This window comes from Balaenoptera physalus, assembly GCF_965194825.1.
Source record: "Balaenoptera physalus genome assembly, chromosome: 15".
Lineage (NCBI taxonomy): Eukaryota > Metazoa > Chordata > Mammalia > Artiodactyla > Balaenopteridae > Balaenoptera > Balaenoptera physalus.
In genome coordinates this window covers 95,906,731-95,934,261 of record NC_138894.1, presented here as the reverse complement: position 1 = coordinate 95,934,261, position 27,531 = coordinate 95,906,731, and the positions used below count along the sequence as shown (strand labels likewise).

The 27,531-nt window shown below is 49.3% G+C and overlaps 1 protein-coding gene across 1 annotated transcript in view; it reads left to right on the top strand.

Annotated features, from left to right (window-relative positions):
- DCDC2C (doublecortin domain containing 2C) overlaps positions 1-27,531 on the top strand; it is a gene marked incomplete at its 5' end in the record, with an annotated part of 148,390 nt that overhangs the window by 22,416 nt on the left and 98,443 nt on the right. The window contains 6 exon segments of the mRNA XM_082427088.1: positions 3,255-3,331; positions 8,070-8,198; positions 12,783-12,784; positions 12,787-12,919; positions 25,319-25,394; positions 25,599-25,683. Coding sequence (XP_082283214.1) covers positions 3,255-3,331; positions 8,070-8,198; positions 12,783-12,784; positions 12,787-12,919; positions 25,319-25,394; positions 25,599-25,683 — 502 coding nt within the window.

The window sequence follows — 27,531 nt, the reverse complement described above, 5'->3', positions numbered from 1 at the left end:
TTTTAGATTCTACAGACAAGTAACCTCATGTAATATTTGTCTTTCTGTCTGACTTACTACATATACACCACTTGGATCTGCGTTGCATGCACGGAGAAACAGGTTTAGGGAAGCGAGACAACTTGACCAAGGTCACACAGGGAGAAAGTGACGGAGCCAGTCCTGGAATCGCGGATGACTCAAAATAGGCTCCTAAATGGTATACTGGTGTAGGTTCAAATCTCCATTTTGCCAAAAACTATAATAAAATATTTTTTGTTGGCTTATCATGGCCAGGACGCTTGATAGCTGTGTGTTCTTGGGAAGATTATACAACATCTCTGATTCTTTGTTACCTGGTTATTTTGCCTGGTGATTTTGAGGATTAGGTGTGAATGCATATAAAGGTCTGAGTGCAGTGCCTGACACATAGTTGGCATTCAGTAAACCATAGGCGCTACCTGGGGAAACACACCTTTGGTAGCCTTCAGTGTCTTCCATCACTGAGGTAGATTTGGTTCAATTACCCTGGACCCTTGTTAAAGAGCTCTAAAGCCCGTTAAGTCCTGCCTCTCAGGGCAGGTGAATGACACGAGTCTTGAAACTGTCATCACCATCAGACAGTAACAGAAAAGCACGTTTGCTTGGTACTTCTTTGGAGATTATTATGTGGAGTACAGGGGAAAAAGTCCAAAAGCATGCATTTAATTGCTGGAGTCATTTAATTAGGCAGGTGATATCAGGGTTAATGAATCATTAACATGTAAAAAAGCAATTAGTTCATTGTTTCCATAATTTTATGCAATCAAGCAGAAAACTGCTTCTTAGGGTAGCTGTACCTTAATAGAATTTTGCAGAGGATAATTTCTGTTGTTTTGTTTTCAAACTAGGTCTGCAAATTCACGGTAGTTGTTGATATTCATGGCATTGATTTTGTCACTATTAGTACGCAAGTATATATAATTTTATATATAGTATTACAGTAGGGTAACAATGGATGTAGGTGTGCATTGCCACAATCTTCAATGAGCTCACTTTTTCTGGGATTCTTTCCAGAGTATCAGAGCTGTTTCTCACTTGTCATTCATTCATTCATTCTTCATTCATATTCATGAAATACTTATCAAACTCCTACCATGGGCCGCTCATTGTTCAGGCACTGGGAATACTTTGTTGAACATGACAAACAAGGTCCCTGCTCTCAGGAGGCTTACACTCTACAAGGAGGAATCAATAATAAGCAAGTAAATAGGCACAAAAATATTAGGCAATATCAAGTGCTGTGGTGAACATACATCAAGGCGCGTGATCATCAGGGAAGTCCTCTCTGAGGAGCTGGCATCCAAGTTGACTTCTTAATGCAAGAGGGAGCAAGCCGTGCAAAGATGTGGGAGAACATTCCAGGGTCAAGGTCTTGTGCTTGCGGGAACAAGCTTGGTGCTTAAAGAGCTGGAAAAAGGCAGGCATGCGGGGTGGTGTGGGGAGGGAAGAGGGCAGAGAGGCAGCGGTGCCAGGCACATGGCCGCGTGGGCTAGCTGAGGAGTGGGGACCTACTGGAAGTGTGGGTCTTTCCACCACTGGGGCTTTAAGTCAGAGAGTGATCGTGTCCTGATTTGTGTTTACAAAGGCTCCTCCACTTGCTGTGAAGAAAGGACTGTGGGGGTGGGGAGATGAGTTAGGGGAGGGAGGGGGAGGCTTGGCCAGCGGGGTGGCAGGAACGGGATGGCCCAGGATGCAGTTTTGAGGTAGAACTGAGAGATGGGCTGATGGCTTAGTTGTGGGTGTCAGGCAAGAGAGGACCCACCGGTGTCTCCCAGGCTTGGTAGTTGAACAAGTGGGTCTAGGGTTGTGCCATGTTCCGAGATGGGGCGTCTGGGGACGAGCAGTTGGCTGTGGGTAAAATCAGCAATTCTCTTCGGGCTGTGATCCAACTGAGATGCCGAAATCGTCTCTCTCTCCCTCCCCCCGCCGCCCGGCCCAGATTCTGCGTGTCTGTGTGTGTTGGGAGACTCTCATATTTACTAGACTGTGTATTTATCGTATGTGATAGGTATGGCATTGTGCCTTTTGTAAAATGTTATCTCATAAAAACCCTGCAAGGTGTATCATCCCCATCCCCAAATTAATAAATTGTAGCTCAAAGGTGAAATGCTTCTCCAAAGTCACACAGGTAGTAAGGGGTTGGGCTGGAGTTTGAACCCTGGTCTGTCTGATCCCGGAGGCTGTGGTTTCTCCTCTCCCAGGCCACCCCCCAGACTTGTTCTGCTCCCTCCGTGACTGAGGCTTTCCATGCTTACAGCGAGATGCTGGGGCAGCTTCTCCACAGCGCCTCCGTCTTTCCCCTCTCACCCCCTCGTCCCCTTCAGAAGACAAGGTAGCACCGCTCCCGGCTCCTCACTTAAAACACAGCGCTGGGAAAGCCTGCCTTCTCTGTTAGCGGGCTGCGCGGCTTGCTCCTGCGCTCGTGGTGAGCCCCGAGGGTACTGGTTGGGTGTTATTCTCGGGGAAGGAACCGCTGTCGGTGACTTCGACTCAACTTGGGATAATTCAGTGGACCTGCGCCAACATCAGAGGTTGGCTGGCCTGTCTGTATGTGACTGGGCGGCCTGGCGGGTCAGGGAGGTGCAGGGAGGCCGGTGGGAGGCCCGGGCGGAAGCCCTCTGCCGCGGGGCCCTCCCTTCTGGGCCAGGCCAGCCCTGATGTGAGGAGGGGGGACACGGGGCTGGCGGGGGGCAGGCCTCGGGGACTCTTTCCTGCCTGGGTGTCTGGGCCCCGGTGGGTGTGAGGCCGACGTCGAATGGGGCCCCAGAGCTGGCTCAGCCCCTCAGGCTGGGTTCACAGAAAAGAGAAGAGAAGGGTCAGAACACGCTGGGAAGGCGTCCTCGCCTGCCAGGACATCCTGGCTTGAACCCCACGGCCTGCGTTAGAAACCCCGTCCCGTCTCGGGGCCCCAGCGGAGGTCACCCGGGCTGTGGGGGCATCCTCAGCGTGAGCCACTCGGCCCCGTGCCGGGCGCCTTCAGCAGGGACCTCGCCGCCCCCTGGGCCGCACAGCCCTTCAGCGCAGCCGCCCGCATCGCCCGGGCTGGACTCCTGGCCACCGCCCGGCACGGGGCCCAGCGCTCCCGGTCCGCTCCCGGGTGCCCCCTGCGGTCTCTTAGCGAGGCTGCCCCGCCTTTACCTGGGTTTTGGGTCGAATGCTGTGCCTACTGTTGGTATTTAACAAGCGTTTGTTAGCTTGAACTGAATTGTGAGGCTTCTTTTTTCTTTTTTCAGATCAAGCCGGTGGCACATTGTGACATAAACGTGCCTTCCAGGTGGCAAGCGTTCCATCATTTATCCCGACAAATCATGTGAGTACAGCGGGGTGGTGGGGTGAGAAACCGCCGCTTGTCGAGCTCCTTAAAGACGTTACGCCCCTTCTCCCCCCTCCTCTTCCTCCCCCTTCTCTCTCTGACGCCCACCCTTCCTCCCCGGAGCCTCCTGTATGATTCAGCCTTTCAGGTGCTTCATGTTCTTCCCTCGTGAACCTTGATTTTGGAGAAGCAATGCCGTTGCCCTGCCGCGGCTGCCACTTCACGTGGGGTGGAAGTGCACAGCTTAGTCTTAGCTTTTTATTTATTTTTGCTAATCTAGCCATTGCAGCTGCTGGATGGTGAAAGGAAATGCAGAAGTTATGTTCCCACCGAAGCCCCTTGGCGGGGGAGACGGGCTGTCTGATGCTCAACGCGCCCTGGTCAAGGTTGCCTGGGGGCTGGCTGCCCCGGGAAGCGGCTGGTGGCGCGGGTGTAGGGGTGCCAGGGGACTCTGTCCCGGTTAATCGGGACCCCTCTGTGGGCCGGCCTGCGCTATGCTTGGGGTTGTAGAAAGAGAACACGCTTGACTCAGGTCAAACATTGGTTCAAATCCCGCTTTTCACCTTGTCGGCTTTGTGACCTGCACACGCTTCCTCTCTCTGAATTGGCGTCCTCATTTGTAAACAGGATGGTGACATGCACCTGCGAAGTCCCAGGAAACCCCGCCCAGTGCTCGTTAAGGGGCAGGAGTTCTCCAAATGGCAGCCATTTCCTCCCAATCCTTCATATGTTGTGCCGTTTTGGTTTTTTAGGGATGAAAATCCCTGACTTGAGGTTCCAGACGGCACCTTCCCTCTTACCCGGTTCTGTTCGCAACGGAAGGAATTTCGGTGAGTTTCCAGGGTCCTGGCTCTATGTCTGAGGGGCGGCAGCACAGGCTAGTCCCAGCCGTGGGTAGCAGAGAGCCCACATTCCGACGAGTCAGCCTTCACGCCCCTGCTGACCAGCCAAGGGCTGGGGGCCCAGGAGGCTGGGGACCCCCTGCCAGACACAGCGGAGCCCAGGCTGGGAAGCCCAAGGATGGAGCAAGCATGACCTGCTTATTAGCTACGCTGTTCCTTTCACTTACCTTCCAAAACCCAACCGTCATTTCTTTAAAATACTTTTCCTTAGGCCTCTGCAAGGGAGCCACTCACACGTCTGAGATCCTTCCACTGTGCCTTTTTATACGTCTGAGAGCTGTTGTGAAATCATGAGAGACACAGTATTTCTAAATTTTATGAAGGACATCTCTTTCTGGAGAATGGATAGAAATCTCAGGGAACATTATTGGCTTGTGGGTCCTTTCTGGCAAAGACACGTATCACTAGACATACATTTTTTGGGGGGAGCCTGACCCCCGCTGTCAATGGTTCTCACTTATTTTGATAGACTTTTTTTTTCTGTTATAAACCAGTTATTCTTAAGGCATGTGCTCTATTCTTTATATGGTGTGCTAGAAACTCCACTAGAGGGACCCAAATATCCATCCAAATGCAAGGCCTTTTCTCCCAAGGGAAGACCTGATCATGTTTGCTTGGAGACCTCGTAACTTAAAAACAAACAGAAAATAGTTATGATGGCTTTCAGAGTTTTTGATGTTTGAGGCGAAAGGTGTTTTGACCCTTCCCGGTAAGCCGGGAGCTGGGGTACAGGGAGTGGGGGGTTGCTGAGTGTGAGTTCTGTAGCAGCTGGATGGTGGAGAGAGAAGCTGTTCCCCCTGACTGTCTGCGTATCCTCAGAATTCAGCTGGTCGAGACCACGTTCAGGGGAAGCCGCCAGCCTGGAGGTGGAGGCTCAGGTCTGTGTCCTGGTCTGTCGTTAACTAAGCTGTGTGCTACGGTTAGTGGCATCCACTGCCACTGCCACCACCGTCACCACGTCACCTGGCAAAATCCATTCCTAGATCCAAGTGCTGTTTCCTACTTTGAAAAACTCAAAACATTTCCTATTTAAAAAATTTAAAGTATGTCTTACTTAAAATATCTAAAATATTACCTATTAAAAATTAATGAGCACATTGGGAGGTGTGTTGGCAAAGTTGTTTTATGCCTTTAACCTCTCTTATTTCAAAGTAATTTTTAAAAAGTAACTATTTTTTATGGCGAGAGTAACTTACACGCATGGTAAATATATCCTTTTAAAAGGTATACATTAAAAGTAAATCTTCTGCCCACTTTATATCCCCAGAGGCAACTGTTAAAAGTTTCCGGAGTGTCCTTGTAAGACAGGCTTTGCATATTCAAGGATTTAGAGGCGCATGTATGCTGCAAGCGTTGCTGTGTATCTTCCTTTTTCTTTCACCACAGAATTTAATATGGTTTCTTATTAGCACATATAGATACGTTGTGCTTTTAAAAATGGCTACCTAGTATTACAAAAGCGGTCTGTACATAATTAACAATGATGGGCTTTCACTGTGTGTCCAGGGGCTGTGCGTGTCCATTACTCTCTGTCACAGACTTTCTAGGGAAACAGTCTTTGGGTGTATTTCTTGGGGTTGGTCATCCATCTACCTGGATCGTCAGGTGGAAGACGGGCTGTCTGATGCTCAAACAGCACAGACCTAAAATCTGGCAGAGCGAGAAGGGTCTAGTTCATTCTCCAGCTCAACCGCAAAACTTATGGGGATATGTTAAGTCCATCACTCCCTCTAAACTTGAAATTTCCTAATTTCTTTATTGTTAACATTTCTTTCTTTATCGTTAACAATTTAAAAAATCCTTTTCTCCGTATTTACATGCTTAGTATAAAAAAGTGGACATCTAGAAATGTGTTAAGAATAAAATAAAAATCACTCGTTATCCTTCTCCTCAGAGACAGCCACTGTTAACTTTGAGGGCCGCTTACTTTTAGTTCTCTCTGTACTTGCTGTTGTGTTTTTTTACAGCATTAATTGTATTTGATCATTTTCCCCCTAAATACAAATTCTGCATAAACAATTTTTAATGGCTGCATTAGTTATTATTGTATGGCTGTGCTATGATTTATTTAACCATTCCTCTGCACTTGGACATTTAGGTTGTTTTTATATTTTGGTTTTTGTAAATACAGGCATACTTTCTACTTTGTTTTATTGCGCTCTGCTTTCTTGTGTTTCGCAGGTAATGCTTTTTTTCTTTTACAAATTGAAAGTTTGTGGCCGCCCTCTGTTGTCAGATGATAGTAAACATTTTCTTTTAGCAATAAAGTATTTTAAATTAACGTACGTACATTGTTTTTATAGACTACAGTATAGTGTAAACGTAACTTCTCTGTGCACTGAGAAACCAAAAACTTTGTGTGACTCGCTTTGTTGCTGTGGTCTGGGGCCAAACCCGCGATGTCTCTGAGGTTTGCCTGTGACCCTGCGAGAGACGTTTTTACAGGTTCACATATACGTGCCCACGTTTCCGTGGGTTGGATTTCAGGGAGTGGACAGACTGTGTCAGTGGCTCCTGGTCCCACACGTCTCCGTGTCTGTGTCCCCAAGTCACCCTTCAGGAAGATCGTGCTCACTTTTACCCACGTCAACCGTGTATATGTGTGTGTGTATCAGCCTGCGAGGGCTGCCAGAATCTGCGGGGGACACAGTTCAGTACATAGCAGTGTGCTTAGTTCCCCGCACTCAGCGTGAGAATCTGTATTAAATATCTTAAAAATGTAGACAAAAACACAACATGGCTTTGTCTCCACATTTGTTTCTTGTATTATTAGCCGTCTGTGTTTGGAGAGACTTTTTTGGCGTGCACCATTTAGGAACACGGGTAGGTGGAAACCTTGCAGCAGATCTTCAGGGTAGCGGTAACATCACAGACAGGCTGTGCTACGACTTGCACAGAATGCCCCTTTCGAGGTTTGTTTTGGGGCAGAGGCTTTAAGTATGGAGAAAGGTGGCCTCTGGGGTGATGGCAAGCCTCTTTCCACAGAGCCTTAGCTGAGAAACCTGATTCTTTTTGTTGTGCACAAACGTGTTAACTTAAAATTTATATTTACTCTGAAACAAGAGATGTATTTCTCCAATTTTAAATTATTTACATTTAAGGAAAAACAGCAACAATAAAACAACAGTAATCATAAATAACAAAGTAACAGATTGAAAGCCAGCACTGGTAAAGTTGAGCTCCTGTATTGTTAAATGCTATCCATGACTTTTAGACTTAAAGAAATAGCCTCATATTTTACAATATTTTAATAAGAGTTTGAAACTGTTGCTAAGTGGCTTTGACTCTAACACCAGAGAACTAGCAGCTTTGCCCTGGGTTTTGTGCGGACCCCAGCCGTGTCCCCAGCCCCAGTCCATAAAAATAAGAAAACAAACCCACCAGGACCACAGGGAAGCTGCCTTAAACTGCGAGAGTGAAACCAGCGGTTTCTATTATCCTTCCAGAGGATTGCACGTTGTTTCCTCCGGGACACCCTCTTGGCTCCACGGAGGGGACAGTAGCTGCATTTTTAACGCCAGATTTCCCCGTTTGTTTTCCACATGGACACAGTTTTCTTCCATGTTACCCGTTGTCACGGAGGCGTATTTTTTAAAGAGGAGAGTTTAGTCCTGTTCATCGGGGTGTCTTCTATCCCATGAGGCCGTGTCGCCAGCGTTTCTGGCCCCTCCCTGGCTCTGAGTGCTAGGGGCTCGGGGGCTGTCCTCCGTGGGATGGCGTGTGGGCCACCAGGGGCTGCTCAGGGCTTTGGAATTGGGTATCTTTCACGGATTCCCAGTGTTTTCCCCCGAAGTGTGAGGCCCTAACGAAGGCTTTTCCTTTGGTTCCTGCAGTGTTTTCACAAATGGAAGATTATTTATTCCACCTGTAAAGATTGTTATACCCAAATTCAGCCTGATGGGGTGGAACTGCGTGCTGGACACGATCCGAGAGAAGGTCTTTCCTCTGAGAGGCATTCGAAAGTAAGGCTCTGGCCCAGCTCCGGGGACCCGGAAGGAGGGCTCGTTCTGTGCTTTTCAGTGAGAATTTCCTGCCCGGCCAGCAGGGTCTGAAATGATTCCTCGTGAGCTCTGATTTTAATTCTTCAGGCAGACAATAGTTCTTCAGTCTTTGGGCCATACTTATTTTTAACAAATTCATTCATTCATTCATTCATTCATTCATTCAACAAAGCTTAGCGAGCATCTGCCTCACCCTCGGCGTGGTGAATACAGCTAACAAGGCTGAGATGTGGTCGCCCCAGTCCCCCGGGTCCCCCGTGCCCCTGCCGGGTGGCCAGTGATTAACATTCAGTGAGATGCTCAGGTGACGTCATGAGGCCTCTTGGGCAGGAGAATTTGGGGAGCCATGCAGGGGAGCTGGCATCCGAGTGGTGATGGGGCCCGTCACGGGGGGATGGAGCCCTTGGATGGAGGAGGTGGTGTGCTGCGCTGGCCGAGCAGTGTTGGGGGCCCCACTGGCCTGGACCCCGAATTTGCAGTGGGACACGCTGCAGGGCTGTGGTTTCCTCTGACGCTCGGCAGCCTGGGACGAGGGAGGGGAAGATGGATACACTCGTCCCTGGTCGAGGGTGGGAAGGACCAGCAGGGGAGGGGGTCGGTGTGCGAGTGACTCTAGGGAGGGCCTGGTGGTCTCAGACCCCGGCCTGGCGGTTGGAGGAGGGCGGGAGGGAGGGAGTGGAGGGCGGCAAGGCTGCAGGCTGTAGCGGGAGGTGAAGAAGACCTGGCCTTGGGAACACACGGGGCGACGAGAAGGCCCAGGTCTCGCCACAGGAGTGGGTGGGAAAGCACAGGAGGACACAGACCTTTAAAGCTGAGAAGTCGGGTGATGTGGAGTGAGGCCGAAGGACCATTAGAAGCGTCGCCCTTACGGACAGTGGTGGTCCCAGGCGGCTGGCGCTGGGGAGGAAGAGCAAAAGCATTCAGCCCCTTCTCACTTCTGTGTCAATTAACTGTTTCTCGGGGGCGAATTAAAACGTAAAAGATCTATTGACAGTCAAGAGTTGTGATACCAGCAATGAAAGCGGATGTGTCTGCTAGTGAGCAGGACATAACTGTCGGGACATTTGGAGCAATGGGATACTCGCTAGCCTGGTGAGGGTGGTGAATAACAGTGAACACCAGTGTTCCAGGAGGACAGCTGTTTACGTAGTAGAAAGGACTGTAAGTGCCCAAGTGACTTCAGGATGCAGTTATAAATATTAGTGTTTTATCCTTAAAGAAATAGGGGCAATTGTCTGGAGCAGATGGACTCGTGCATATTTTTGGAAGAAGCCAGAAACAGCAGTGGAATTAATCATAAGTATCACGTATAAAATCACAAGTATCACATAGTGCTGAAAGGAAGAGATAAAATCTTTGTAAGGGAGAAGCAAGCAAGGAAATAGGATATTTAGAGGGAAAATAGGACACTAGATCAATAAGCTTATTTCTTTTTTTCCCTGGACTTAAATTAGTTCTCTGTGGTTGAGTTTAGAAAAAGTACAGAGCTTGGAAATAAATGCTTAGAAAGTACAAATTTTCAATAGTAAGCTTGAAAGGGTGATGTAATATGCACATTACAGGTTTTTTTTTATTATCAACGTACATGTTATCTTTGAACGGAACCGACAGATAATAGTCAACATACGTTTGAAAAGTCATTTGTATTTATCTGTATTTATCATTCCTTAGATAATGTTAATATGCTTCAGTGGAGGTTTCTACTATACCTTTTTCTTGTGTCCGTTAGAGACTTAGCCAAGTTCTCAGTGGTATTAAAATTAGTTGATTTATTGGATAGTTTTGAACTTTCTGGGATATATATATATTCCAGAGAAACCATTAAGATTCTGTGTGGGTCTCTGTGTGAGAGATTATTGCTGATCTTGGTGTTAGAAAAATCTGTTTTTCACAGACGTGTGTTGCGTGCTGATTGCACGGTGGGCACCACGACGCACATGGGAGGCCCAGCCTGGTCCGCTCACCCCCGTTGAGCTTGTGGCCCCGCAGGGAAGGCAGAATCAAACAGAATCACAGTGGAGGGCAGAGTGTGTAGGAGAGGAGCACACCCAGGCGTGGAGCCCAGTCTAGGAATAGCCCAGAAGAAGAGGTTTGCCTTGAGAGCGGGGATGAGTAGAGGTAGGAATAGCCCAGAAGAAGAGGTTCACCTTGAGAGCGGTGGATGAGTAGAGGTCGGGGTGTGCTGGGCTTGGGAGGAGATGCTGGTGCACCCCTGAAAGCGGGCACCCCCCAGATCTGCACCCCGGGTGCTTCTCTCGCCTCACGCTGGTCCAGCCCTGGTTGGGAAATGCAGTGTTATGGGTGATGCGTGGCCGTGAGGCTGGCCAGACGCGGTTCCGGAAAGGAGAGGCGTTAGCACGGGGAGGAATTGAGGAGGAAAGAGGGTGAATTTCTCACGTCCCGCAGCCCTGGGCTCTGTCCGCCTGGCAGAGCTCTCTACCTGCTGGAAGAGAAGGGTGGTGAGCGGTCCCTGCCAAGTTCTGAGACTCTGAGATACAACCGTTTCCACCCTCAAGGTTTGATTCAATCCGCATTTGTCGGGCACAGGTTGGGCAGTGCTGGTGAACCTAAACTCTTCTCTCTGCTTTTTCACCATCTGTGGACTCTTCCAGTTACAGGTCTTCCCTCTTTCTTTCATTCTGTGACACGAATCTTCATTATTTCTACCCGTATTTCTTCCTTTCTACTCCTAATTTAACTTATTTTGGGGATTCTTATTATCTGCTTGATGGCACTTCTGCTCATTTTTATTTCTTAACTTCTATATGTTCTATTATCATTCCCTGCTGCTTCCTGGGAGAGGTCCTCTATTTTACCTTCCAAACAGTAATTTGTGCTTCTTTCTTTATCTCTTATTTCCCTTATTTCTTTTGTAACGTTTTCCACGTTTATGTTAAGTTCCTGGTCCACGTGTCCCAGCACTTCTGCTTCCGGTGGAGTCTCCCAAGGCCCCACCCCCGGCGCCTTGCGGTCCAGCCCCCAGCACCCGAGCTCCGGGGGAAGGCTGTCCTCGAGGCCGCAGCCAGTCCGTCCTGCCGCCTCCCTGGGCCCCTCGCTGCCGAGGGCGTCTGCAGCTCCCTGACTTGCTCCTGGGGACGCTCGTGCCAGCTGGGAGCCCTCCAGGGATGGGCACTGATTGTCCCAAGGTGACAACAGGAGAGGAAGGAAGTTCCAAGCCCTGCTTCTCACCTGCAAGCCCTGTGTTCCACTCCCTGGGGCGTCTCACAGTTGTCCCCTGTCTGGAGGTTCTTCATCTTGGTCCTACAGGGTGACCCGAGGCAGCAGGTCCAGGAGCTGCGCTTGTTAGAAACGGATGCTCAGGCCTCATTTTAGACTCACTGAATCAGAAACTCCGGGACGGGGGCCCAGCGCCGTGTGTGAGCCAGGCGTCTGGTGGTTCCCTGCTCGCTGAGGTTGGGCGGTGCTCAGGGGAGGGAGGTTTGAGTCCTGTGGGTCCCACCTGTTCCAGGTGCCCTGCATCCTTCTCTCCTCTCCCTTCCCGTGCTCACCGCTGTCATTCGTGAGCACGTTGTACACCCTGCGATAGCCCTGCATCTCCTCCCCCAGGTGAGGTGCTTTTCCTCCGTCACATCCCACCCACGATGGCCAGCCGCCTGTTGCTAAAACACAGTGCTTACCCCACACTTCCACGCAAATCCCCACTCACTCCGACTAAATTGATGATAAGCTCCTCCCCCTAGAATTCCAGGCTCTGGGATTCAACGTTCAAGTTCCATGTCTGCATTTCACCCTTCGGTGACAGTCAATCCCCTGTGTTCTGGCTTTTTGCAGAGGCCCCTTCTGCTGCCCCAAAGGCTTCATCCCATCTTCACATGAGGAACTCCTACCTACCCTTGTGCATTTCACCTTAGTGACGCCTACAGTTGCCTTTAATCTTTCTCCTCTTAGAACGCCGACACTTTGCCCTTCTCTGGTCATACTTGCTTTTATAGGCTTTTGTACACTTCTTGACTTTGGGGAAGCAGTGGCTTTCTTATTCATATTTTTTACGCAAGGCCGTGCCTACCTCATTGTATGGTGCCTAACAGATGCTCAGCATTGAATGAATTGAATATTTTCTTAAATACATGAATTATGAATTAATACATGCCAAAAAAGAGTGCAGAATAAAACGTAGACAAACATTAGTCTTTTTGTGCTTATAAAAAGGCATATTATTTGCTAATAAATGCCGGGTTGTTATCCAAGTATTGTTATAACAATATAAGCCAATTTGTATTAATTTTAACTTATTAGTTAAAATTAATTGAACACCAACCAACAGCTTAAGATGTTCTCAGGGCCCTCTGAATACTTGTACATAATTAAAGATATACTTTAATTAAAAAATCTAAAAATGGAAAGCGAGCCTAACCCTGGCAGAGCCGCTCCCGCAGGGCTCCGTTAGCCCGTTTGGGTTACGTTTGCTCTCGGAGCATCAGCTGTCCTGTGGTCCACACACCAGTCGCGTTATGTACCGGGTGCCCCCAGCCCGATGTCAGGGCTCTTAAGTCTCCAGCTCATTCTTTCTGTCTTTACTCACAGATTATTACTATGAATGGGCATCTTCTGGACAACTCAAAGGATTTGCAAGACAACCATTTTTACGTTGCGGCAGGACTGGAGGCCTTCAAGTATTTCCCTTATTGGAAGTCCCCAAAGGTCCCCAGCGAAGCCCAACAGTGAGCACATTTCATTCCCTCCCTTCCTGCTTGGTAAAATTTGCCTTTCCCCCCAGCTCCTCTCCCAAATATGGTCAGTTTAGGTATCTGCTATTTTTCTGTAGTGAAACTTGATATTATCATTTTATATATGATGCAGTTTTTTAAAAAAAAAATATTTTCTTGGCTGTGCCGTGCGGCATGCGGGATCTTAGTTCCCCGACCACGGATCGAACCCGTGCCCCCTGCATTGGAAGTGCGGAGACTTAACCACTGGACTGCCAGGGAAGTCCCTATGAGGCAGTTTTGAATTTTCAAAATCTTTGGCGTGGAGGAACCACTGCTGTTGGATAGAGTCACAAGGACAGTGAGATCCCGTTTTGAGTCTTTCTCCGGGGTTCCTGGGGTCTCAGAGGTCAAGAGTCTAAACGTACAGGATAGAGCTGGCCCCAGGCCACGGTCATGGTAGCCCACGCTCCATCTGGCACAGTTTCGTTTTCTTAATTCGACTTGCTTTTCCTTATCTAAAACAGAGTGTGTGCAAGCTGGCAGTCTCTCCTGGTGAACAAAGCAGTGATTTTTATAGTAGGTCCTGGACCCACGTAACAGGGCACACCCCGGTGTGTGCACCTGTGGATGCGAAGGAATGGCCGGGAGGAAGATGAGACGGTGGGGACTCTTGTCCCGCCCCCTGAGATAATGCGATGGTTGTCCCCGCACTCCCCGGCTTGCAGCTAGGATAGGGCAGGCGAGCGCCAGTAGTGAAGGCACAGTGCTGTCCTGTAGGCTCAGGCCTGGGGGCGCCCGGGGGTTTTTCCCTGGGGTAGAAGAGCCCAGCATTTGCGCTCTGAGTTGCGTCCTGTGTCCTGCGCTGATGCTTACAAGGGCAGAGCAGACTCTGTATGTGCAGAGAGCCCTTCTCATGGCTCCCGGTCCTTGAAGTCACGAGATGAGGTGATCTGGTTACATTCTCAGGGCAGAAATACACTTGACACCTCCTTGGTTTTCAGTGTCTCACCCACCTTGCTTTTCAGGGTGTATCTGTATGAAAAACCTCAGTGTTCCCAACTCCACATATCCGTAGGTCTGTAGAGTCCAAATCCCTTCCTCACTTTCCTGATGTGCTGGCCAGATACAGACACCTGTTTGTGAGTCCGGGGCTCTCGGGGCCACAGCTCCAGATGAGCTCCTGAGTGTCTGATGCCGGCTGTCAGGGCTGGGCCAGGCTCAGCGGAGGGGCGGGAGGAAAGGCTGACCTGCAGGACTGAAGTTCTGAGGTGCACACTGACCCAGCTCCTCAGTTTTGGTCCCAGATGAAGGCCCCGGGATTAGGACTGTGGCTGGGCTTGTTGCCTCTGGGTCAGCCGAGAAGGCAGGCGTGGGGCATGGGAGGATAGGCCGGTGGCCAGCAGATGCGCTCTGCCAGGGGCCAGGCCTTGAGCTGCGCGGGACCCTGCCGTCCCCACTTCTCCAGCGCTGGGGTGTCGGGCACGCGGGGGCGTGTACACACGAGCCCGAGTGTTCCTTCACTCGACGGTCGGTACAGTTTTTAAGGCGGGCACCGAGCACTGCTCCCCATCTCCAGGTCTTGCTGAGACAGGCCAGCCTGTGGGATTTCTCCCCCTTGGCTGCTTAGCCCCCGGGGGTGCGTTTGACCCACACTAATGTCAGGGCTATTTGAGGGCTTGCAGGAGCCCTCCCTGTCGGGCTTCTCTGTCGTGCTCTTATGGTCACTGTGCTGAGAACGAGGTGTCAGTTTTCATCTCGCTGTGGGGCAGGCAGGTGGCTTCAGCCTTGCAGGTGGTAGGCCTTCACCCCACCCAGAGGTGCCCTGCAGGAGCTCTGGGTGCGTATGGGAGACTTGAGGTGCCACGGGGGATACAGTGTCTGGGGGACCTTATGCCTATTTTGGCTCCTACGCTCTTAGGTTTTCTACTCTAAGGCTCCCTTCGTCCTGTTGACAGATGGTGACCCCCCGCAGCAGTGTGATATGCAGGCAAATGCTTAGGTTAGGGTCCTGGCTGCGCGCCTGGTGAGCGTGGCTATTGCCTGACTTTATGGACATCTTAGTCCGTTGCTGATGGTCCTGACAGCGGGGTGGGTGGAGATACGGTGGGGCTGTCGGACTGAGTTGAACGGTTCTCTCTACTCTGTGTCTGCTGCCCCCCACACGAGTTCCTCTGCCTTTCAGTGTGTTTTGTTTCTTCCTGTCGTCTGTTCACGTGTTGAACCCTGACCTGAATCTGCTGGTTGCTTAAATAGCTTTCTCCCTCGCCAGAGAGGTTGGGCTTGGGATGAGCAGGGTCGGTAAGAGGCTGAGGTCCAGTCACCACGCGGGAAGTGGACCATGCAGGTGCTGGTCTGCTGGGGACCCACGTCGGGGAGGCCTTTCCAAACGTGTACAGCGGAGATTGGAGTCGGTGAAGAATGAGATGCAGCACGTGGACCTGCGTGGCCGTCGGGCGCAGAAGGAGAGCGAGAGCTCTGCGGCGGGGTAGAAAGAGGACGGACCTGGTTTGGGGTGGATTTTGGTCTCAGCTCTTCTGCAGATCAGCTGCGGGGCATTGAGTAAACCCTCATGTCCGGAGCCCGGGTTCTTTACCAGTCCCGGGGGAGCAGTAACGCTTGTTCTGCACGTCATCGCAAGGGCTGTGCGACGAAACTGTGTTTGCAAACGTGATTCATCCACCGTCAAAAACTTAAAAATGTTAGGGTTCCCCTCCTCGCCGCCCCGAGATCATATAGAGGCTTTGGGACAGAGGTGCCTGTAAACGCACGGCCTTAGGCCAGACGCCCGCCCTGCCCCCCGCCCCCCGTAAGTGAGGAGCCATTGGATTTTCAAGGGTTTCAGGGAAGAGCCAGGGCCCAGGAGGCTCCAGCTGGGAGCCCTTGGGGACCAGTCCACTCTGGCCAAAGGCGTGGGCGCTCATGGCACAAGCATGGCTTCCCAGGCATCGGGGGTGTGTTCAAGGGCCAGCTGGGGTCCACTTCACCCACCCCCCCACCCACCTACTGGCCCCAGACCTGCCCTCCAGCACCTACACTTGCACCTCTTCCCATTGTCACAGTCTTTGTCATTTGCACACCATAATCACACACACCGGATTACCTCTCCTTTTCTTTGTTAAGAAACGCACTTTTTAAACCTTATTGTGGGTTTGATCTGTGAGAAATGTTTTTATAATGCAAAAGCACGTGTCAACTACACTGGAGCCTGAGCCAAAAGGAAAAATCGATAATACTCATCCTGCCTTCATTTAAAATTTTTATATTTTGTTCATCGTGCATTACTTTTTGCATTTTGATTTTTCAAGTGCTGCATTCAAGTCATGTTTATCTTGATGACCGGCTTGATGACCGGCTTGGTGCCCCCTTAAATTTTGCACCCAAGGCCAGTGTCTCACCTACCTCTCTTAGCCCCTTCCCTGCATCATCATTTAAATAAAGCTTTAAAATACTAAAAAAAAAAAAAAAAAAAAAAAAGATTTCAGGGAAGGAAAGTGAACAGACTTCCTTGGGGCCCTTTCTCCTGAGCCTGGGAGCCGCTGTGGGTGTGGGCTTGTGTCCTCTGGGGACGGAAAGCTCCTTCCTCGTGGTCGGTGCCTCCTGAGGCTGACGCAGCAGTCGACATTTTTGTTCAGGTGTTTTCGGCTGGGCTTCACACGTTTCAAGCTTGACTCTCTTTTGTTTTTCAGAAAGTACACAGACATTGAGAAGTATTCACGAAGAAAGAAAAAAGTGAGTACTTGTTAAGAAGAGATGATGACAGCCATGGCTGACCCTGGTGTCTTTTGTACGGCTGATTCGTTGTGTTGTGCGGTGGAGGCTAACACAACATTGTAAGGCAGCCACGCTCCAACAAAAATTAATTAAAAAAAAAAAAAGGACACACGACAGGCCGGCCCCGCCGTTGTAGAACAAGCTTCTCGGCACAGGCTTACTCCTGTGAACGAGCCGAACAAGGCATCAGGTGTATCCTTGGAGCTCAGAGTCTAGGGCTGGGAGGCACACCGAGGTGTTACTGATGCAACACCGTGAGTGTGGGGATAAAAAGACACACAGGTCTTCTGGCACTGGAGGAGCCAACGGCCTGGCGGGAGCTGGGGGGAGATGTCAGGCAGACTTGGCAACTGGAGGAAGGCACGGAGGGTGTGCTTGTGCTCGTCTGCACACACGACCTGATACTGCAGCACAGAGCACAGGCCGAGCAAGACAGGTAGAAGCCAGACCTTGGCGGCTCCGACGGGCCCTCATCACCTGTTTACATGATGAAAACGTCCCAAACCAGCTTATAGAATCAGTACTTGAGCGGCTCTACTGCGCGAATAGTCATTCAACAAAGCTGTTGAATGCCTACCATCTCCTTCCCGGCTTCCTAGTCCCGTCCTTCTAGAACTCACCGGCCTCGAGGCTCTCCAGGGTATCGATCTGTTCTTTCCCGATATCTGGCAGCCAGCCTTTGGGTTTGCTTTCCTCCAGTTGCAGCCCAGATTTCTTACCCACCACGTATCACCTTCCTGCAAGGAGCTCTGGCTTCCTTACCCCTAGGGGCCACCTTGCCTTCGCCTGCTGAAAGCCTGGCCTTGGAGCCCAGCCCCTCGCTCTGTCTGCACTTGCCCTGAAGGAGCTCAGAGACCCTGCAGGGGATACCACAGCTGACCTGACCCTCTTCACACCGGATTCATGGCCACAATCCTCACCCAGCCGGCCTGCACCTAAAAAGCCTCACTACTAAAAAAAATACTTTTCTGAATAAGTTTTGCTAAATGTTGTTAGGGATTTTTGTACGTCTGTTTATAAATGAGACTAGCTTAGAATACCTCTTTCTCTTGTTGTCTGGCTTTTGGTGTCAAGGTTTTTCTGAATTAACTCTATTGTTATTTTGATAGCTTCGTAGCATTATTATTATTTTTTAAAAAATTTACTTATTTATTTATTTATTTTTGGCTGTGTTGGGTCTTCGTTTCTGTGCGAGGGCTTTCTCTAGTTGTGGCAAGCGGGGGCCACTCTTCATTGCGGTGCACGGGCCTCTCACTGTCACGGGCTCTCTTGTTGCGGAGCACAGGCTCCAGACGCGCAGGCTCAGTAGTTGTGGCTCACGGGCCTAGCTGCTCCGCGGCATGTGGGATCTTCCCAGACCAGGGCTCGAACCCGTGCCCCCTGCTTTAGTAGGCAGATTCTCAACCATTGCGCCACCAGGGAAGCCCATTTTGGTAGCTTCTTGAGCTCAATGATCATTTTATTTATTCTCGATTTTCTCTAAGGATTGCATTTAGTGTTAAGTGTTTGTTGGATGAATGAATGAGAATCACTGAGAACACAAGAATGATAGACATGATTCTGCCCTTGGGGTGCACTCCATCTCGTGGGGACGGACACGTGGACTTATGCCATGACACAGAGTTTGTATAAATGGGTCACGTGCATAGGATGATGGTTTGTAGGATGCGGAGTGACCAATACGTGGAGCTCAGCACAAAGGTGCAGGTCGTGGAGTGTGGTTCAGAGAAGGGGCAGGTAATCCCGGAAGGGGGAACGCCTGCATGAGCGCACGGGATTCTAGTCCCGCAGAGTTAGTCTTTTCTGCCTTCCCCAGTGTTCGCATGAATTTTGAATGATGACTGTTATTTAGCGTGAACAGTGCAAGCTTGAAATCCCATCCTTTCATGGTTTTGGAAACCTCTGAGCACACAGGTAATTGAATCCATCTGCTGAAGCTGTAGTGCGGGTTTACCGCTACCTGCTTGTGTTATGTCCTCATTTCATTGTGTTGTTGTTTTGACTTTGGCTCCTTATAGGTAGGGATGTAATTTTCTTTTCATTATATGTTTAACATTGGTCTAAAATTTGAGCATGTTTGTTCCGATATTGTCTGCATTTCCTTTTCTCTTCTGGAAATCTATCACTGGACAATTAATGGGTTTTGATGATGATATTTAATACTTTGGGGTCTTTAACAGAATGATCACAAACATGGCATAAACTGCAGTGTAAAAATGTGTTATTTTAGAAAGATTAGATCTATCACTGAAATTCTTCTATGAAGTCAGTGTGACAAGAGCATATAGCAGGCATAGCAAGCACATTTTGTTCTAGAAAACGGAAAGTCCTAGAAGAAAACAAAGGGCATTGACTTAGCAAAGGTTGGTGTACAGATACCTGTCAAGGGCTTCATGGTATCCATCGTCCCTTTAGTCAAGGTCTGTATGGTACGTGGATCTCAGAACTGAGTACTGAAGGAATCCTTGCCCCATTTGAGGAGTGGGTTGCGTTGCTGAGAATGGAAACTACTCCACATGCCGGGGTCCTTTGTTTGGCTGCAGAAGCCTGGATTTTAGGATTAGTCACGGCAACTATATTACGATAAATATATTTGTTCCTTTATTTACTTGTTCCCAATTTTCCACTTCTAACTTATTAGACTTTTATCTATTTTCTGAGTGAACCACCTCAGCATCCTTTTGGAAAGTGAGGGGAGGAAATTTAAAAATCAACCTGGAAACCCAGGACTGCCCCTCGATGGGGACATGGCCCTGCAGCACATGAGGGGCTGTTGTGGACCCTTGGTCACCTTCCCATTCTAAGGCTGTTAGGTGGGCAGAGTAGCAGCTCCCTGTATGATCGAGTGCTGAGTTTTCTTTTAAAAAATAAGTATTGTTTTAAGACATTTTTAAAATTGAAGTGTAGTTGATTTACAGTGTTGTGTTGCTTTCATGTATATAGCAAAGTGATTCAGTTATACATATGTATATATATATATATATACATGTATATTCTTTTTTGATTATTTTCCGTTATAGGTTATTACAGGATACTGAGTATAATTCCCTGTGCTACACAGTAGGTCCTTGTTGTTTACCTATCATGTATATAGCAGTGTGTATATGTTAATCCCAAACCCCTAATTTATCTCTGCCGCTCACTCACTATCCTCTTTGGTAACCATAAGTTTGTTTTCTATGTCTGTGGACCTATTTCTGTTTTGTAAATACATTCATTTGTATCATTTTTTTAGATTCCACATGTAAATAATATCATACGATATTTGTCTTTCTCTTTCTGACTTACTTAGCCTAGTATGATAATCTCTGGGTCCATCCATGTTACTGCAAATGGCAGTATTTCATTCTTTTTTATGGCTGAGTAGTATTCCATTGTATATATGTACCACTTCTTCTTTATCCATTCACCTGTCAATCAGTGGACACTTAGTTTGCTTCCTTGTCTTGGCTATTGTGCTGCTATGAACATTGGGGTGCGTGTATCTTTTCGAATTAGAGTTTTGTCTGGATAGATGCCCAGGAGTGGGATTGCTGGATCATATGGTCTAAATCTGCAAGTGTTTTCTTAAATGTACCGACAGTATAAAGCAGAGACTCTTTCCTGACTCTTCTATGAACTGAACACAAATACACACAGAGCTTTTGACCTGCAGACTGTCAGACTTGAATGGAGGCATCCGTTGATGTGTCTGGTGGTCCAGGAAACCTTCATGTGCTGGAGATACAGAGATGAGCTGAGTGTGAGTTTCTGTAGTGGGGAAGGCAGACGTGCCAGTGAACAGGACACAGTGACTGTAACAGTCCTCACCAGGAAAATGGAACCTGTTCCCTGGTTCAGCCCAAGCCCACACATCATCCTGGATCCCACCGGCATCAACCCCTCCCGCTTGCATAATTCCAGTAGGGCAGCAATCCCTCTGCTGTTAAACTGCCCAACTTTCAGACGCACCTGTGTCTCTCCATCAGCACTGCGCAAAGAGTCAGGAAAACCACAATACCTGAGATGGGAAAGTGGGATGCAGGTGGCAGGCTGGGAAGGCAGGCTGGGACCATCATGAGGGCTGGAAGGGCAGGTGAGACACTTGTATTCATAGGGATCCTGACGTCAGCAAGGGAGTGAAATGAACAGATATGCACTTGAGAATCACTGCTAGTGATGGAATAAAATGTACGAACTGAAAATCGAGCAAGAATAGCAATAGCGGAGGAGAGGCCCGTCCTGACGCCACTGTAATGCTCCCAGCGAGTGGCAGGTGGGGTGCAATTGGGTTCAAGAGCTGCCGTGTGTCACTGATTCTGTGACAAGCACTTTCCCCATCTTTTTTTTTTTTTTTCTTTCCCCATCTTTGAGGCTCTGAAGTAGGGGCACATCTTAGGCTGATGGCATCTTGGCCGTCGTGCTGCAGGTTCATCTGTTGTCGCGGTGAACTTGGCCACAGCTGCTCACGTTACCGTCTCTCCAGCTGAGGAGGTGCACGGCTGACATTGCACATGGTGCGTTTACTTGCTGTGTAAATGTCCTCAAAAGGATTTTGCTGGGATTAGGAATTGAAATGAAAGTTATTATATACGTATGGAAAGTCATAAAGATAGAAACAGCAACATGTGCTGTTATTTGTTATTAGTGGGGTATATTCTCCTTCAATTCCATATGTTTTTGCAGAACAACAGCCAATTCTTTTATGGACCCAGGAAAGGGAGATACCCACACATAGCGGAGCTGTCAGCTTCAATAACCTGTTACTGTGTAAAGAGCCATCCTTGGGACTTGCCTGGTGGCGCAGTGGTTAAGAATCTGCCTTCCAATGCAGGGGACACGGGTTCGAGCCCTGGTCAGGGAAGATCCCACAGGCCGCGGAGCAACGAAGCCAGTGCACCACAGCTACTGAGCCCGCATGCCACAACTACTGAGGCTGCGCGCCTATAGCCTGTGCTCTGCAACAAGAGAAGCCCCCGATCACCGCAACTAGAGAAAGCCTGCGTGCAACAATGAAGACCCAACGCAGCCAAAAATAAATAAAAATTAAAAAAAAAGCCATCCTCAAACCTAGGGGCGTAAAACAGCAATAATTTGTTATTTCTCTAGGTTCTGTGGGTTGGCTGGGTGGCTTGGGCCAGTTCACCGGGTTACTTATGCAGCTGCATTTAGCTGGAGGGTCCGCTGGGCTGGGTTGTCTAAGGCCATATCACCACATCTGGAAGCTGGTGCTGGTTGTCGGCGCCTCTGTTTTCCTCCAAGTGGTCTCAAGGTCCCGGGGGGTGGAGAAATAGGCTCTCCCTCGGTGGAGAAGTGCGGCAGGGTACTCACTTTTCATACTGCCTGTGCATCGGGGGAGGGGCTTTGTGGCCAGGGGCAGCCCACCACACTTGTTTGCATTTTGTTGCTGAGATTGGTGCAGAGGGTTGCCTCCCGTGCTCCAGGCAAGAAAGCACCAGCCTCAGAATGTGCAGAGCAGCTCAGAAGAGAATTCCAGGAATAATGGAGGACTGCTCTTTCTGTCCCGTGGAAAAGCACAGGCGGCTTTGAGGCAGAAATGGTTCAGAAGAGCCAGACTCAAGATGTAGAATCTTGGGAGGATGCAAGTAATTTATTTGTTAACTGTCTCCCCTTCCTTTTTGCACAGGTGTGATATTGATAAATATCTATGTCTAAATAGTTCCAAAAGGCCTTTTTCAGGAAGTATAGATAGAAGAAAGAACTTCTAGGTAATAAGGAAGCAGCATGACATGGTTTAAATGGCAGGTTGATTTCTTTATTAGTGACACAGGAAATGACCACGTGTCTTACAATTCTTGGCATTGATTCGGTGAAATGGGAAGGAAAACAATGGGAAGGAGCACGGGCACGTCTAGATGGCCGTGGAGTGTGAGAAAGTGGAAAAGTCAGGGAGGACTCCAGCTTTCCTGGGGCAACACTGGTGGATGGTGGCATCAGGAGCAGAGACCTGGGCCCCCGGGGAAGGAGGAGGAGGATTTAGGTGTTGGTACGTGTGTGTGAGGAGGTGCTTTGTGCTAGATTAGCACACTCACCAAATGAGAGGGAAGGGGAGATGTGCGAGATGATATCCATGAGAAAAGTTTTTGTTTTTGTTTTTGTTTTTGTTTTTTTGGAGCAGAGAAAGGTTCACTGCAGGGCCAAGCAAGGAGAATGGGTGGCTCGCGCTCAAAACCCGCCGAACTCCCAGAAAAGTGTTGTTGATGTCAAATAGAATCCCGTATAACATGTAGTAGAGGACAAACCTGCTCCTGTGTTTGTGTGGGATTATCATTGTGGATTCTTTAATGAGTAAAAAGACGAACCTTCTCTGGATCTAACTGGATGCCTAGGAAGTGGGTGAATCTTATCTACATATTATGATAACAGATTTTTTTTTTTTTCTTAGTAAACCAGTGGCTCCCACCCAGGGAAAGCCCAGGGCTTTAAGAATAAGCGTTCTGGACTCTGACTTCCCCGGTTGGAATCCTGGCTCTGCTGAACCTCTCAGGGTCTCTGTCAGTGAAACGTGGTTCCCACCTTTTACTTCCTGTTTCCCCCCCACCAGGATTTCTGTCATCAGACTTGCTTCAGTGGGCATGAATTTCTAATTTAAGCTAATATAGACACCCTAACAGAGTTTTAAAAAAATTGAAGAGTGAAGCTGTTTGCTTCTTACATCTAGATTTCCATTGAGAACAGAATGAAAGATTTAATCTTGATTTAGCAGAACTTTAAATCACACTGTTAAAAATGCCCATTTCCAAGAAAATGGCAAAGAAATCATATGGGTGCATTTTAACTGATTAGCACACTTGAACCATGTTTGGGATGCAGTCTGCCTTATTTGATTGGCTCAGTTCACTTATTGGTTGATTCAAATATTTGAATGTTGGAACACACATCATCAGGAGGCTGCCAGTGCCTTAAATGGTCCAGTTAACAGGAGCCATGACTCTTTTAGTCCAATGAAAGTAACTGAATGCAGCTACTCTTATTTGTTACATCAAATTCAGTTTTATAGCAACTGCATTTATGGTGCAGTTACCTTCCAAAGAGGGTATCTATTACCTTCCACAGAAGTTAAGGTTAATTTAATAAGTGCTTAAAATTGCATTCATATATTAAAATGAATATTTTAGGGTGCAAGCCTCTGTAAAATATCAGTAAATAGTTAAGTATTGTATTTATATCATACCCACAATCAGAATGTTAATATTACCTACTTCCCTTTGGCTAGAAAGCCCAAGTGTTGGTAGCAGACAGTAATGAACTGAGGTCAAGCATTGGCACCCTACGTGTGAGTGCGTGTGGGGTCTGACGCTCACGCTTTAATAACCGGGTGGAGACTGTGAAGTTGAGCGTGAGGTGAATACTTTGGAACTGACGTGTGCAGGCTGGTGATGTCAAGTCCACACCACAGCGCACAATGGTCAGGCAGTGTTTGTTGCCATCTTCCAGCAGCCTGGAGATGCAGCAGTCAGGTTCAAGTGTCAGCAAGTCTTCTGTGTTAATAATTCTCAAAGCAGGGACTGTTCCATTGGTGGAAGACTTTGACCCGCTTTGGAGCCAGGCCGCTTCCTTGGGAGCCGGGGAGGTGCCTTTTGCCAGCAGGCCTGTCGTTTTCTGCCTGAGGACGGATGGGCTCTGAACTGGCTTTTTATGTTCATCAATTAGACGCTGTCTGATTCGTCCCAGGTTACCTTGGGAGGCTGCCTTTCATGTACCGGAGCCAGATGACCTCTTACAGTGGCATTAAAACAGCTAGATTGATTGACGGGGGCTCTGGAGAAAAATAATATTTCTTAAAGCACCACAGAGAAATAAACCCAGTGTGCCTCAGGTGTATTTTCCAAAAATATTTTTAATAGGAAGAAGGATGAAGGAAATTGAAAGGAAGTACTGTGGCCTTTGTAAATAGAGCCCACGATGATGTCAGAGGGGCTGGGGACGTGAGGTCGGAGGGGAGGGGTCGGAGGCGTGACACTCATTTCCTCGTGTCGGAAAGCAGTGGATTCTGGTTCCCGCTTATCTGCTGTTTTCCGAGAATGGCTGTAAATCCGTGTGGCTCTGACAATTAAAAGACACCAGAGTGTCCACACGTGCCAAGCGCCGGGTGTGTGAAGATGCAGGCCGCCCTGCCTCGGTCCTTGGGGAGCTTTTGGGCAGAGAGAGAGAGTTACATAGTGGAAACTGCAGGCCTGTGGCCGTGGAGCTGTGTACAGAGTGGGCTGGGAGCAGGGCCGGGTTTCTCTGTAGGGAAAAGATGACATTGGAGTTAGGATCCGCAGGTGAGTTTGCCAGACCCCAGAGGAGGGAGCCCTTCTGGAGAAGCACAGGGATTTGGAAGCGCTGGCCTGTCGGGGAACAGCGAGGCGTGTGGGCCCGCAGGTAGGGGCCCCTGTGCCTGGATGCGGTGCTGGGAGTTTGGGCTTCGTCCCGAGGGAAGCAGACCTGGAGGGCCTGCAGAGGAGGTGTGCATGCCATCCCCTCCTGGACCTGTGCCCCTTCACTGGAGACCCCCTCCTTGCCTCCCGCTGGTCCACCACCATTTCCCCACGGCTCTCAGGATGCAGACCTGCCCACCCGTCACGTCCGCCGCCAGCATTTCATGGAGTGCTTCTGTCTGCCCCGCCAGGTTCTAAAACCCTTACTGGGGTGCAGCTCTGCAGACCTCATGACCACCCCAAAGAGGCGGTATTATCAGTCCTGCGTCATCGAGGCGCCCTGGGACAGCGTGGTGGGGTGATGTGCCAGGCGCAGAGCCGCTGAGTGAGGGATGGGAGGCGCTCAGCGTCGAGCACCTACTGTGTGCCAGGTCCGGGGTGGCCAGAGGGATTGTCTAAGCAAGTCTGAGACACCGGGCCTTTGCACAAGGCTGCTTCTTCCCCACCGGCAAGTCCAGGATCCGAGCTCCACCCAGGCTCTTATGTCCCCTTTCCAGTTCCCGTCACACACCTGTGCTGGGGACGAGCTGGGTGTGGGCCTGCCTACACCTCAGGTCCTGTGTATCTCGTCCCACTCGCTAGGTGCGGGTGGTCACACTTGCTAGGTATGTGGGTCTAGTCGTACACTTTGTAGGGTCTTAATGTATTTCTTGGGAGTTTATTACATGTTTTGAAGTGGAATTTGTGTAAATATTTTGTTTTCTTTCTATACTTTTTCCAACTTATATTACATTTCGCTCTGTTTAAATAATTAAGATCATCTACTTAAATGTGAGTCATTTACAGCTGGTTTCAAAGGTGAGTAGGTCAAGATTCATGCAGGAATCAAAGCGCAGTGCAGGGAGTTGGGTCAGAGCCGGCAATCTGCTCGTCCTGCCGGTGGCGTTGGCTGGAGGGACGAGGAGGAGGGACGAGGAGGACGCCCTGGAGAGGCTGGTGGCCCAGGTCACCAACCAGGGAGACAGTGGCCCTGGGATCTGGCTGTGACGCCTGAGATGGGACATGAGTGTGTAGGGTCCAGTCAGGGACACGTAACCTTCACCTAATTTTGCAGAAACACCAAGCCAACCTCAGATTCTTCCCATAAAACAAAAGAAAACAGGCCTGTGTTCTTCAAAAATTCAGTGTCATGTAAGACGAAGAAAGTCTGAGGACTGGGTCCAGGTAAAAGGGGATGAAGGGGACACGACACCTGAACACGATGTGTGACCCTGGACTAGTCTGTGCTCGAGGGAAGGTCCACAAAGGATGTCATTGCATGGAGACCAGATGGAGTATGGATGGCGGATTAGCTAGAAAGCCTGCGTCAAGGCCGATTTCTTGAATGGGGCGACCGTCCTGTGGTTCTGCAGGGGCGTCTGTCTCTGTTGTCAGGAAACCACCCGAAAGTGTAAATAGATCGTGTGTCTTCAGTACTCATCTAAGGGACTTAGCCGTAAATGTGTGTGATTCATGCAGCCTCTTCCTCAGTAGTTTAGGGAAAATACGTGTTTAATGCAAACATGAAGGGAAGCTACTCCTGGCAGCCCCTCGCCTTTCCTTGTCTGGAGAGTGCCAGATTTTCACCTATTCTCTTCCTGCTCTGTCTGCATCTTCCTGCTCAGTGCATTGGATCGGCAGACGTTTACTGAGCAGCTGTTACGATCACTGAACTGAACACACGTACGTATCGAGAGCCTGCTGTTGGTCTAAGGCCAGGAATGTGCGGACGGTGGGCCTGGGCCCTGGAGCTGCGTGTGGAGGTGTTACAGGACCCGGCAGGGGGGCCCTGGAGGTCAGGTGCGGACCGGGATTTGAAGGATGAGGGGTCTGAGGTCAGGAGGCAGGGCAGGGAGGGAGTTCCAGGTGCAGCTGAGCTCTGTAGGAAGGCGTGGGGTGTGCAAAGGCTGCGGTGAAAGGGTGTGAGGAGTGGGCTGTGCAGGCAGGTAGGCTTAGAGCTTGAAGGGCGTTGGAACATCTTCATAAAGTTGGGCCCACTCCCTGAAGTGTTTGAAAGGTGGGCGTGATCAGATTCACAGCAGCCCTGTTCACTTATGCATTCAGCAGGTACTTACTGCGTGCCTACTATGTACCAGGCACTGTCCCAGGCTCTGGGATCCATTATGAGAGAAACAGACAAACACACACAACCCCTGCCCTCGTGGAGAGTCTAATGCCTCATGGAGACAGGTGAACAATGAACGTCATAAATAAATTATCTGTAGGTTGAGTTAAGTGCTGGGGAAAATATGGAGAAGGGTAAGGAAGGGAACTTCTTAGTTTTTTTGAAGAAGGGGATTCCAAGGCATTTTATGCTTCCATATTTTTTTCGTTGTCCTGTCGGCATACGATTCCTCTTGTCTGATGGATTGCTGAGGTCAGTGGTAGGGGAGTGCCCCATTGTGAAAGGGGACAGAACACTGGCAGGGGAGAGAACTGCTGCAAAGTGTC